This window comes from Mya arenaria, chromosome 15 (genome assembly GCF_026914265.1).
Source record: "Mya arenaria isolate MELC-2E11 chromosome 15, ASM2691426v1".
Lineage (NCBI taxonomy): Eukaryota > Metazoa > Mollusca > Bivalvia > Myida > Myidae > Mya > Mya arenaria.
The window spans coordinates 51,276,179-51,291,063 of record NC_069136.1 but is presented as its reverse complement, the minus strand read 5'-3'; the positions used below and the strand labels follow the sequence as shown (position 1 = coordinate 51,291,063).

At 39.7% G+C, this 14,885-nt stretch overlaps 1 protein-coding gene across 1 annotated transcript; it reads right to left on the bottom strand.

Annotated features, from left to right (window-relative positions):
- Nucleotides 1-887: 887 nt before the first annotated feature.
- Nucleotides 888-10,349, bottom strand: LOC128220687 (uncharacterized). The gene is made up of 4 exons (XM_052929178.1): nucleotides 10,208-10,349; nucleotides 2,445-2,672; nucleotides 1,729-1,881; nucleotides 888-1,229 (listed from the first exon to the last, which is right to left on the bottom strand). The coding sequence occupies exons 1-4, from the start codon at nucleotides 10,251-10,253 to the stop codon at nucleotides 1,171-1,173; spliced, it is 486 nt and encodes a 161-aa protein (XP_052785138.1). The 5' UTR covers nucleotides 10,254-10,349; the 3' UTR covers nucleotides 888-1,170.
- Nucleotides 10,350-14,885: the final 4,536 nt, after the last annotated feature.

Sequence of the window (14,885 nt, the reverse complement as noted above, 5' to 3'; positions counted from 1 at the left end):
AACCTCCAAATGGAGACAAGTTTAATCACAACTGCCCCCGCCCCTTTCATCATGAATAAGAAGTCAGTGATTCGTCTGTGCCTCTGACAATCAACTCCCTTGCAGTGGTAATTCTTTCGTAATTGCAATATGAATATATAATCTTACTGGAGAACGTTGTGTTTCTCACTTTTAAGATATACATCAAAGGTTATTCTTCATTGTCTCAAAGTAGTAACTGGCTCCGATATGGATTACCTTTGTAATTGTATTATTGTGAAATGCTGGGATCTGTGTGAGGCTTGATAATCATAAACATCTAATCCCGCGATGAAATTAAAAATAGAATACAAAATTTAATTATATTATATCTTCCATAAACACCAAACATTTATACAGATGGGAAACAACAATACTACTTGATACTCAACCCTTTAGACCTGTAGCTATTTTCTTTAGCGTAAGTTAAAATGCATTTTACACGAATGACTACCTTCCAGACATATCTTAAAGTGACAGTCTTATTCAAAATCACTACAAATACAAGTGTGACAAACATTAATTTTGACTTATAAACCTTTAACTACTTACTAAATAATGCATTAATGGAAATTATTAACTACTGATAAAAAGATTGTAACCGTGTATTTAATAGCAGAAAGCGCAAAAATATTAAATGATTGGTGAATGCTAAAAGATTTACTGTAGTCTACTATAGTCTCATAAGGTAGAAATATCGTGTTTTCTGCTAATTTCTTTCAAATCAAACTATTTATCCTTCATAAGAACATTGTTTTCGACATTTGTTCTTCCCTTTTGGAAAACTAAAACAATATAAATAATTATGAGTACTCTCTTAAAAGTATGAGTTGAGTTCATTTGTTTCGAGTAATTGACAAACCAGGATGGAAATTGAAAAGAATGTCATTTATTCACATTAAATGACGTATATCGTTACAAACGAACAATATACATGGCCGAAACAAAGTTGGAGGTGAATGTGGCAAATTTTATTTGGGAGTAATAGTTCATCTTTAAAGAAGATTCAACTTCTGGTTCGTTTGAACAAAGCTCATGTACTTTTTATTTGCGAAAGACAAATGCACGCAACTCAATGTCATGTATTAACAAATGTACCGCTTCAGACGGATACACAAGGGTGCGTCTTGCTTCATGGCCATGGTTGAACATTTATATTTCCGTACTAGGTGTTTGTGTAGTAAGAACACTGTCAGGACAAGATATTTCATCTGCAAAAGAAATAATGGAAATTACTAAAGTAGCAGTGGATTATTCATAATTATAATTTGTCTGTTTTGTGTCAAAGTAAAAACCCTAAGTGATATTTATAGATATGTAATATTTATATCATTTTTTGTTGTTTTTTTCAAAAGTTCAGTCTTATTCATAACAATGAAACCAAACCATAGTAAACATTCAGTTGTGTCAATGGTACAAATGCACATATTACTTGCAATGGCTGAGCTATGATCACGTGACATTGGAGTTTTCATTTGAGTCATGAAACGTTTGACTAGGGCAAATTCATTTCGATTTAAAATTCAAATCAAATATTTAAATGACGACGCCTAGAACCGACACATCATCGAGATTTGTGAACCGTTTTCTTTTTAACCGTTTCCCCACACAATCGATTTTTGCGGAGTTTTTTGTCAAAGACCTACGACATTTATAGAAGGGTTTGTGGAACGGCGTGATTTAACACATGTGATGAAACATCAGCCTTACCGACAAAGCGCTCGTTATTGCAGACAAAACAGTATGGTGAGGGTTGTTTGGTAGGATGTGGGTATGTGCCGTCCGCCAAACCCTCGCATTTTGGAAATAGGAAATGGCAGGGAATGCAATGTGGGAGGTCACATTTTTTGTTGTAGTAATCACCTGAAAGGATTACAATAAGAAATTTATGCAGATATATTGGGCACCATAAAGATTCACATATATTACCTTTCTTACAATCACTGGTCATATTAGCAGGTGAATACATTGGGGGAGGGGGGTGCGTGTGTGCCTGCGTGCGTGCGTGCGTGGGGGTGGTGGTGTGGGGGTGTGTGGTTGTGTGCGCGCGTGTGTGTGTGTGCGTGCGTGCGTGCGTGCGTGATTGCGTGCGTGTGTGTGTGTGTGTGTGTGCGTGCGTGCGTGCGCGTGTGTGTTCCTGTGTGCGTGCGTGCGTGTGTGCGTACGTGCGTGTGCTTAGACTTGTGCTGCCGAGACCTTTCACATACTGACATATGATATCCATTCCATCCCCATTATTTTGACATTTCTCAAACATCTTATCACAGATGCTTATGTTTGTTTAATTTACAAGACATGCGTACTCTTGCCTTTAAATCTGAGATAATACCCCCTCTGCTACCTTATTTTATCATTCTATTTCCTATTCGTATATTAGGATTTTAAGAAATTTATAATCATTATAGTTCAAATGGCCACTGACTTACACGCATTTTTCTTGAGCTTCCGTGAACCACAGTTGACCTCTTCCATACACGTTTCACTGGTCTCGTCATACAGTAGCGGGTACTTGCATTCGGTCACACCCTGGCCCCCGGGCATCAACCGCGGGGAGTCAGTTATACTACAGTTGTAGTAGAGTTGGCACTCTTTAGGGTGGGGAAAGAGCTCCGCAGATGTCCCGTTGCATGGTGAAACATCAGAGGGAAAACCAGCTGTGTATTAAATAATGTGTTTGTTTTATGTTACAACAGTATATTAGTAATTGCATATTTTAATGTCTAAACATAAATCCGGTTTGCTGTCCATACCAGCGCATTCACAACTGAAAACAAACTTAAATGAGGTAAATGACTTTATCTTACTAATATATTCGAGACACCATCTCCATAATATAATATGTGAGCAAATTGTGATACAAAGAGTTGACATACCTTCATTACCGTTCTGATATGCCGTGTCATGCCATTGTGATACAGAGTTAACATACCTACAGTGCTGTTTTGTCATGTCTCGTCATGCCATTGTGATACAGAGTTGACATACCTACAGTAGCGTTATGTCATGTCTCGTCTTGCAATTGTGATACAGAGTTGACATACCTACAGTAGCGTTATTTCATGTCGTGTCATGCCATTGTGATACAGAGTTGACATACCTACAGTAGCGTTATGTCATGTCCCGTCATGCTATTGTGATACAGAGTTGACATACCTAGAAAAGCGTTATGTCATGTCTCGTCTTGCAATTGTGATACAGAGTTGACATACCTACAGTAGCGTTATTTCATGTCGTGTCATGCCATTGTGATACAGAGTTGACATACCTACAGTAGCGTTATTTCATGTCGTGTCATGCCATTGTGATACAGAGTTGACATACCTACAGTGCCGTTATGTCATGTCTCGTCATGCAATTGTGATACAGAGATGACATACCTACAGTACCGTTATGTCATGTATCGTCATGCCATCGTGATACAGAGTTGACATACCAACAGTGCCGTTATGTCATGTATCGTCATGCAATTGTGATACAGAGTTGACATACCTACAGTAGCGTTATGTCATGTATCGTCATGTAATTGTGATACAGAGATGACATACCTACAGTACCGTTATGTCATGTATCGTCATGCCATCGTGATACAGAGTTGACATACCAACAGTGCCGTTATGTCATGTATCGTCATGCAATCGTGAAACAGAGTTGACATACCTACAGTAGCGTTATGTCATGTCGTGTCATGCAGTTGTGATACAGAGTTGACATACCTACAGTGCCGTTATGTCATGTCTCGTCGTGCAATTGTGATACAGAGTTGACATACCTACAGTGCCGTTATGTCATGTCGTGTCAAGCAATTTTGATACAGAGTTGACATACCTACAGTGCCGTAATGTCATGTCTCGTCATGCAGTTGTGATACAGAGTTGACACACCTACAGTAGCGTTATGTCATGTCGTGCCATGCCATTGTGATACAGAGTTGTCATGTCGTGTCATGCAATTGTGATACAGAGTTGACATACCTACAGTGCCGTTATGTCATGTTTCGTCATGCAATTGTGATACAGAGTTGACATACTTACAGTAGCGTTATGTCATGTCGTGCCATGCCATTGTGATACAGAGTTGACATACCTACAGTGCCGTTATGTCATGTCATGCCATTTTGATACAGAGTTGACATACTTACAGTGCCGTTATGTCATGTCTCGTCTTGCAATTGTGATACGGAGTTGACATACCTACAGTAGCGTTATGTCATGTCGTGTCATGCCATTGTGATACAGAGTTGACATACCTACAGTAGCGTTATATCATGTCGTGTCATGCCATTGTGATACAGAGTTGACATACCTACAGTAGCGTTATGTCATATCGTGTCATGCCATTGTGATACAGAGTTGACATACCTACAGTAGCGTTATGTCATGTCGTGTCATGCCATTGTGATACAGAGTTGACATACCTACAGTAGCGTTATGTCATGCCATAGAATTTTGGAGACTTTTATCTATGTACAAAACATATAGTTAACGGTCTACAACGTAATATCTGACTAACAGTTGACCCTCCTCTGGCCACGGATTAGAGGTACGTGGCCACATCCACATAAGAACACCGCATACAATACAATATATACTGAGGTCGGCTTATAATGTTACTTCTAAGCTTTTTATTTTTTTACTTAAAGCAATGGTATTGCCCTCACAGTGAAATTCAACCAAAGAGATGAATCAAAGTCACGATTAGATTAACTGTGTTATGTCTGTTATGTGTTAAACTGGTTCGTCAGCAGAAACATGTATGGGATAATACGGTTTCTGGTAGCAATCTTCGAACAATAAAAACGCTTGCAATACGACATGATCCAGTATTGGACGTTTGAAGGCACTTGCTTCACTACCTGACTTTTGAAACTACCACAGGCCTACCGACTGGATATGCACTGGCCGTATTCTCAATAATTCACTGGTGAGTTTAAACAGTTATACAGCAATGGTACGAACATGTTCTTCATTTTTTTCAATAAATGGTTTCCAAGACATATAAATATCGACTAGTCCGGTGTGTTCAATTCCAACCCAAAACATCCTTGGTATAAGATTGCTAGTATAACAAACGGCCATCATAACAAAATCTGCACATTAAATGAATCGATCCGAAAATGTCGACTCGCTGCCTGGAAAAAAATAAGCATTGTTTACTACAGAGACAAACCCAATAGCATAAAATGTAACTAAGATACTCCCAACGGCACAAATAACATGGCTAAACAACATTAAACAAGAGGGACAGCGCCTTAAGATTCACAGACATGAATCCCAGCGTTGCACGACCACAACTACTGAACAAGAATCACAGCGCCACAAGACAAAACACACGGAACATGAATCACAGCGCCAAAAAAATAACAACCACGGAAAAAGAGAAACGGCGCTGCAATACAAAAAAAAACAGTGAACACGAGACGCATTGTCACAAGATTACAAACACTGAACATGAATCACAGCGTCACGAGACAGCAGTCACTGAAAATTGACACTGTACCTCAAGACAACAAATACTTAACATTAATCACAGCGCCACAAGACAACACACACTGAACAATAGACAGTGCACCAAATACAACAAACACTAAACATGAATCACAGCGCCACAAGAGAACAAGTATTGAACAAGAGACACTGCGCCACAAGAGAACAAACACTCAACATGAAACACGGCGTCACAAGACAACAAGTATTGAACAAGAGACACTTCCCCACAAGAGAACAAACACGGCGTCACAAGACAACAAATACTTAACATTAATCACAGCGCCACAAGACAACACACACTGAACAATAGACAGTGCAGCACAAGACAACAAACACTGAACATGAATCACGGCGCCACAAGATAACATACACTGAACATGAATCACAGCGCCACAAGACAACAGACACTGAAAATGAATCACAGCGTCACAAGAGAACAAACACTGAACATGAATCACAGCGTCACAAGAGAACAAACACTGAACATGAATCACAGCGCCACAAGACAACAAACACTGAACATGAATAACGGCGCTACAAGAGCACACACTGAACATGAATCACAGCGCCACAAGACAACACACACTGAACATGAATAACGGCGCCACAAGAGCACAGACACTGAACATGAATCACAGCGCCACAAGACAGCAAACACAGAACATGAATCACAGCGCCACAATACAACACACACTGAACATTAATCACAGCGCCACAAGACGCAAACACTGAACCATAGACACAGCACCACAAGACAACACACACTGAACATGAATAACAGCGTCACAAGTCAACAAACATCAAACATGAATCACAGCGCTAAATAATAACAAACACGGAAAAGGAGAAACAGCGCTGCAATACAAAAAAACAGTGAACACGAGACGCATTGCCACAAGATTACAAACACTGAACATGAATCACAGCGTCACGAGACAGCAGTCACTGAACAATAGACACTGTGCCACAAGAGAACAAACCCTGAACATGAATCACGGTGTCATAAGACAACACACACTGAACATGAATAACGGCGCCACAAGAGCACAAACACTGAACATGAATCACAGCGCCACAAGACAGCAAACACAGAACATGAATCACAGCGCCACAATACAACACACACTGAACATGAATCACAGCGCCACAAGACAACACAAACTGAACATGAATCACAGCGCCACAAGACAACACACACTGAACATGAATTACAGCGCCACAAGACAACACAAACTGAACATGAATCACAGCGCCACAAGACACAAACACTGAACATGAATAACGGCGCCACAAGACAACACACACTGAACATGAATAACGGCGCCACAAGACAACACACACTGAACATGAAAAACGGTGCCACAAGACAGCAAACACAGAACATGAATCACAGCGCCACAAGACACAAACACTGAACCATAGACACTGCACCACAAGACAACACACACTGAACATGAATAACAGCGTCACAAGTCAACAAACATTAAACATAAATCACAGCGCTAAATAATAACAAACACGGAAAAGGAGAAACAGCGCTGCAACACAAAAAAACAGTGAACACGAGACGCATTGCCACAAGATTACAAACATTGAACATGAATCACAGTGTCACGAGACAGCAGTCACTGAACAATAGACACTGTGCCGCAAGAGAACAAACCCTGAACATGAATCACGGTGTCATTAGACAACACATATTGAACAATAGACCCTGCGCCTAAAGAAACCAAGTACTTAACATTAATCACAGCGCCACAAGACAAGAAACACTGAAAAAAAGACACTGCGCCACAAGACAACAAACACTTAACATGAATCATAGCGCCACAAGACAACAAACACTGATCAATAGACACTGCACCACAAGACAACAAACCCTGAATCACAACGCCACAAGACAACACACACTGAACATGAATCACAGCGCCACAAGAAAACACACACAGAACATGAATCACTGCGCCACAGGACAGCAAACACAGAACATGAATCACAGCGCCACAAGACAACACACACTGAACATGAATCACAGCGCCACAAGACAACAAACACTGAACATGAATCACAGCGCCAGAAGAACATAAACACTGAACATGAATCACAGCGTCACAAGACAGCAAACACAGAACATGAATCACAGCGCCACAAGACAACAAACACTGATCAATAGACACTGCACCACAAGACAACAAACCCTGAATCACAACGCCACAAGACAACACACACTGAACATGAATCACAGCGCCACAAGAAAACACACACTGAACATGAATCACTGCGCCACAGGACAGCAAACACAGAACATGAATCACAGCGCCACAAGATAACATACACTGAACATGAATCACAGCGCCACAAGACAACAGACACTGAACATGAATATCAGCGACACAAGAGAACAAACACTGAACATGAATCACAGCGCCACAAGACAACAAACACTGAACATGAATAACGGCGCTACAAGAGCACAAACACTGAACATGAATCACAGCGCCACAAGACAACACACACTGAACATGAAAAACGGCGCCAAAAGAGCACAGACACTGAACATGAATCACAGCGCCACAAGACAGCAAACACAGAACATGAATCACAGCGCCACAATACAACACACACTGAACATGAATCACAGCGCCACAAGACACAAACACTGAACATTAATCACAGCGCCACAAGACACAAACACTGAACCATAGACACAGCACCACAAGACAACACACACTGAACATGAATAACAGCGTCACAAGTCAACAAACATCAAACATGAATCACAGCGCTAAATAATAACAAACACCGAAAAGGAGAAACAGTGCTGCAATACAGAAAAAAGTGAACACGAGACGCATTGCCACAAGATTACAAACACTGAACATGAATCACAGCGTCACGAGACAGCAGTCACTGAACAATAGACACTGTGCCACAAGAGAACAAACCCTGAACATGAATCACGGTGTCATAAGACAACACACACTGAACATGAATAACGGCGCCACAAGACAGCAAACACAGAACATGAATCACAGCGCCACAATACAACACACACTGAACATGAATCACAGTGCCACAAGACAGCAAACACAGAACATGAATCACAGCTCCACAAGAAAACAAACACTGAACATGATTCACAGCGCACGAAACAACAAACATTGAACGTAAGACACATTGTCACTAGTCAACAAATGCTAAAAATGAATCACGGGGTCACAATACAACAAACACTGAACTAAAGACACTGCACCACAAGACAACACACACTGAACATGAATAACAGCGTCACAAGTCAAAAAACATTAAACATGAATCACAGCGCTAAATAATAACAAACACGGAAAAGGAGAAACAGCGCTGCAATACAAAAAAAACAGTGAACACGAGACGCATTGCCACAAGATTACAAACACTGAACATGAATCACAGTGTCACGAGACAGCAGTCACTGAACAATAGACACTGTGCCGCAAGAGAACAACCCCTGAACATGAATCACGGTGTCATTAGACAACACATATTGAACAATAGACCCTGCGCCTAAAGAAACCAAGCACTTAACATTAATCACAGGGCCACAAGACATGAAACACTGAAAAAAGACACTGCGCCACAAGACAACAAACACTTAACATGAATCATAGCGCCACAAGACAACAAACACTGATCAATAGACACTGCACCACAAGACAACAAACCCTGAATCACAACGCCACAAGACAACACACACTGAACATGAATCACAGCGCCACAAGAAAACACACACTGAACATGAATCACTGCGCCACAGGACAGCAAACACAGAACATGAATCACAGCGCCACAAGACAACACACACTGAACATGAATCACAGCGCCACAAGACAACAAACACTGAACATGAATCACAGCGCCAGAAGAACATAAACACTGAACATGAATCACAGCGCCACAAGACAGCAAACACAGAACATGAATCACAACGCCACAAGACAACAAACACTGATCAATAGACACTGCACCACAAGACAACAAACCCTGAATCACAACGCCACAAGACAACACACACTGAACATGAATCACAGCGCCACAAGAAAACACACACTGAATATGAATCACTGCGCCACAGGACAGCAAACACAGAACATGAATCACAGCGCCACAAGACAACAAACACTGAACATGAATCACAGCGCCACAAGACAACAAACACTGAACATGAATCACAGCGCCAGAAGAACATAAACACTGAACATGAATCACAGCGCCACAAGACAGCAAACACAGAACATGAATCACAACGCCACAATACAACACACACTGAACATGAATCACAGTGCCACAAGACAGCAAACACAGAACATGAATCACAGCTCCACAAGAAAACAAACACTGAACATGATTCACAGCGCACGAAACAACAAACATTGAACGTAAGACACATTGTCACTAGTCAACAAATGCTAAAAATGAATCACGGGGTCACAATACAACAAACACTGAACTAAAGACACTGCGCCACATGACAAGAAACACGAAACATGATGAATTGCACTACAAAAAATTGTACACAAATATAAAATTATTTTCATTGGTAACTGGTTGCACGGCCAGTGAAAACAGTGAAAATCGAAATGTTAAAAAAACACAACAGCAGAAGCCGTGTAACTATCAAATGTAAGACAAAACATTCCCCGTAAAGAACTCTCAAATACACTTACATGCAACGGCAGCTACGGAGATCAAAATTGTCAGTCGGGAAATCATCGTGCTTTTGGAGAATTAGTCTGAATCCAATACAACTGATATCTAAATAATGCTGTTTGTAATGGGAAACAATTAAGTATATATATTATATAATCACCAAACATCAGAAGGGCGTTGATGCATGAGCTAAAATAATTGCCGACTCGAAAATTAAATCGTCTACTGTGAACGCACTTTTCACACAATACATGTTTAATTATTAAATCATTTGTTTATACCTGTGCATGCGCCTAGCACACACTAACTGTATAATTATTGAAAGATGAGTGTGTACTTGTACACGCACCCTACACATAACCAATGTATAATTACTGTAGCAGGAGTGTTTACTTGTACACGCACCCTACACACAATAAAGGTATAACACTAAAGCATGAGTGTGTACTTGTACACGTGCCCTACACACAATAAAGGTATAACACTAAAGCATGAGTGTGTACTTGTACACGTGCCCTACACACACTAAAGGTATAACTACTGAAGCATGATTGTGTATATGTACACGCGCCCTACACTAAAAATAAAGGTATAACTACTGAAACATGAGTGTGTACTTGTACACGAGCCCTACACACAATAAAGGTATAACTACTGTAGCAGGAGTGTGTACATGTACACGCGCCCTACACACAATAAAGGTATAACTACTGTAGCAGGAGTGTGTACATGTACATGCACCCTACACACAATAAAGGTATAACTACTGTAGCAGGAGTGTGTACATGTACACGCACCCTACACACAATAAAGGTATAACTACTGTAGCAGGTGTGTGTACCTGTACACGCGCCCTACACACAATAAAGGTATAACTACTATAGCATGAGTGTGTACTTGTACACGCGCCCTACACACAATAAAAATATAACTACTGTAGCATGAGTGTGTATTTGTACACGCAACATATACACAAAGGTATAATCACTGAAGCATGAGTGTGTAATTGTACACGCGACCTATACACAGTAAAGGTATAACTATTGAAGTATGAGTGTGTACTTGTACACGCGACCTATACACAATAAAGGTATAACTACTGAAGCATGAGTGTGTACTTGTACACGCGATCTATACACAATAAAGTTATAACTACTGAAGCATGAGTGTGTACTTGTACACGCGACCTATACACAATAAAGGTATAACTACTGAAACATGAGTGTGTACTTGTACACGCAACCTATACATAATAAAGGTATAACACTTAAGCATGAGTGTGTACTTGTACACACGACCTATACTCAATAAAGGTATAACTACTGAAGCATGAGTGTGCACTTGTACACGCACCCCACACACAATAAAGGTATAACGACTGTAGCAGGAGTGTGTATATGTACACGCGCCCCACACATAATAAAAATATAACTACTGAAGCATGAGTGTGTACTTGTACACGCGCCCTACAAACAATAAAGGTATAACTACTGTAGCAGGTGTGTGTACCTGTACACGCACCCTACACACAATAAAAGTATAACTACTGAAGCATGAGTGTGTACTTGTACACGCGCCCTACACACAATAAAAATATAACTACTGTAGCATGAGTGTGTACTTGTACACGCGCCCTACACACAATAAAACTATAATTACTGTAGCATGAGTGTGTACTTGTACACGCGACCTTTACACAAAAAAGGTATAATCACTGAAGCATGAGTGTGTACTTGTACACGCGACCTATACACAATAAAGGTAAAACTACTGAGGCATGAGTGTGTACTTGTACACGTGACCAATACACAATAAAGTTATAACTACTGAAGCATGAGTGTGTACTTGTACACGAGATCTATACACAATAAAGGTATAACTACTGAAGCATGAGTGTGTACTTGTACACGCGACCTATACACAATAAAGGTATAACTACTAAAGCATGAGTGTGTACTTATACACGCGACTTATACTCAATAAAGGTATAACTACTGAAGCATGAGTGTGTACTTTCACACGCGCCCCACACACAATAAAGGTATAACTACTGAAGCATGAATGTGTTCTTGTACACGCGACCTACACTTAATAAAGGTATAACTACTGAAGCATGGGTGTTTTCTTGTACACGTGACCTACACTCAATAAAGGTATAACTACTGTAGCAGGAGTGTGTACTTGTATATGCTCCCTACACATGAGTATATACTTGTACACGCGCCCTACACACAATAAAGGTATAACTACTGAAGCATGAGTGTGTAATTGTACACGCGACCTATACACAGTAAAGGTATAACTATTGAAGTATGAGTGTGTACTTGTACATGTGACCTACACACAATAAAAATATAACTACTGTAGCATGAGTGTGTATTTGTACACGCAACATATACACAAAGGTATAATCACTGAAGCATGAGTGTGTACTTGTACACGCGACCTATACACAGTAAAGGTATAACTATTAAAGTATGAGTGTGTACTTGTATACGCGACCTATACACAATAAAAGTATAACTACTGAAGCATGAGTGTGTACTTGTACACGCGATCTATACACAATAAAGTTATAACTACTGAAGCATGAGTGTGTACTTGTACACGCGACCTATACACAATAAAGGTATAACTACTGAAACATGAGTGTGTACTTGTACACGCAACCTATACATAATAAAGGTATAACACTTAAGCATGAGTGTGTACTTGTACACGCGACCTACACTTAATAAAGGTATAACTACTGAAGCATGGGTGTTTTCTTGTACACGTGACCTACACTCAATAAAGGTATAACTACTGTAGCAGGAGTGTGTACTTGTATATGCTCCCTACACATGAGTATATACTTGTACACGCGCCCTACACACAATAAAGGTATAACTACTGTAGCAGGAGCGGGTACTTGTACACGTGACCTACACAATAAAGGTATAACTACTGAAGCATGAGTGTGTACTTGTACACGTGCCCTACACAATAAAGGTTTAACTACTGAAGCATGAGTGTTTACTTTTACACGCGTCCTACACACAATAAAAGTATAACTACTGAAGCATGACTATATACTAGTACACGCGCCCTACACACAATAAAGGTATAACTACTGAAGAATGACTATATACTAGTGCACGCGCCCACAATAAAGGTATAACTACTAAAGCATGACTATATACTAGTACACGCGTCCTACACACAATAAAGGTATAACTACTGAAGTGTGACTATATACTAGTACACGCGCCCTACACACAATAAAAGTATAACTACTAAAGCATGACTATATACTAGTACACGCGCCCTACACACAATAAAAGTATAATTACTGAAGGATGACTTTATACTTGTACACGCGTCCTACACACAATAAAGGTAAAACTACTGAAGTATGACTTTATACTAGTACACGCGTCCTACACACAATAAAAGTATAACTACTGAAGTATGACTATATACTAGTTCACGCGCCCTACACACAATAAAAGTATAACTACTAAAGCATGACTATATACTAGTACACGCGCCCTACACACAATAAAAGTATAATTACTGAAGGATGACTTTATACTAGTACACGCGTCCTACACACAATAAAGGTAAAACTACTGAAGTATGACTTTATACTAGTACACGCGTCCTACACACAATAAAAGTATAACTACTGAAGTATGACTATATACTAGTACACGCGCCCTACACACAATAAAAGTATAACTACTGAAGTATGACTATATACTAGTACACGCGTCCTACATACAATAAAAGTATAACTACTGAAGTATGACTTTATACTAGTACACGCGTCCTACACACAATAAAAGTATAACTACTGAAGTATGACTTTATACTAGTGAACGCGCCCTACACACAATAAAGGTAAAACTACTGAAATATGACTTTATACTAGTACATGCGTCCTACACACAAGAAAAGTATAACTACTGAAGTATGACTTTATACTAGTACATGCGTCCTACACACAATAAAAGTATAACAACTGAAGTATGACTTTATACTAGTACACGCGTCCTACACACAATAAAGGTAAAACTACTGAAGTATGACTTCATACTAGTACACGCGTGCTACACACAATAAAGGTAAAACTACTGAAGTATGACTTTATACTAGTACATGCGCCCTACACACAATAAAAGTATAACTACTGAAGCATGACTATATACTTGTACACGCGTCCTACACACAATAAAAGTATAACTACTGAAGCATGACTATATACTAGTACACGCGCCCTACACACAATAAATGTATAACTACTGAAGCATGACTATATACTAGTACACGCGCCCTACACACAATAAAAGTATAACTACTAAAGCATGACTATATACTAGTACACGCGCCCTACACACAATAAAAGTATAATTACTGAAGGATGACTTTATACTAGTACACGCGTCCTACACACAATAAAGGTAAAACTACTGAAGTATGACTTTATACTAGTACACGCGTCCTACACACAATAAAAGTATAACTACTGAAGTATGACTATATACTAGTACACGCGCCCTACACACAATAAAAGTATAACTACTAAAGCATGACTATATACTAGTACATGCGCCCTACACACAATAAAAGTATAACTACTGAAGTATGACTATATACTAGTACACGCGCCCTACACACAATAAAAGTATAACCACTGAAGCATGACTATATACT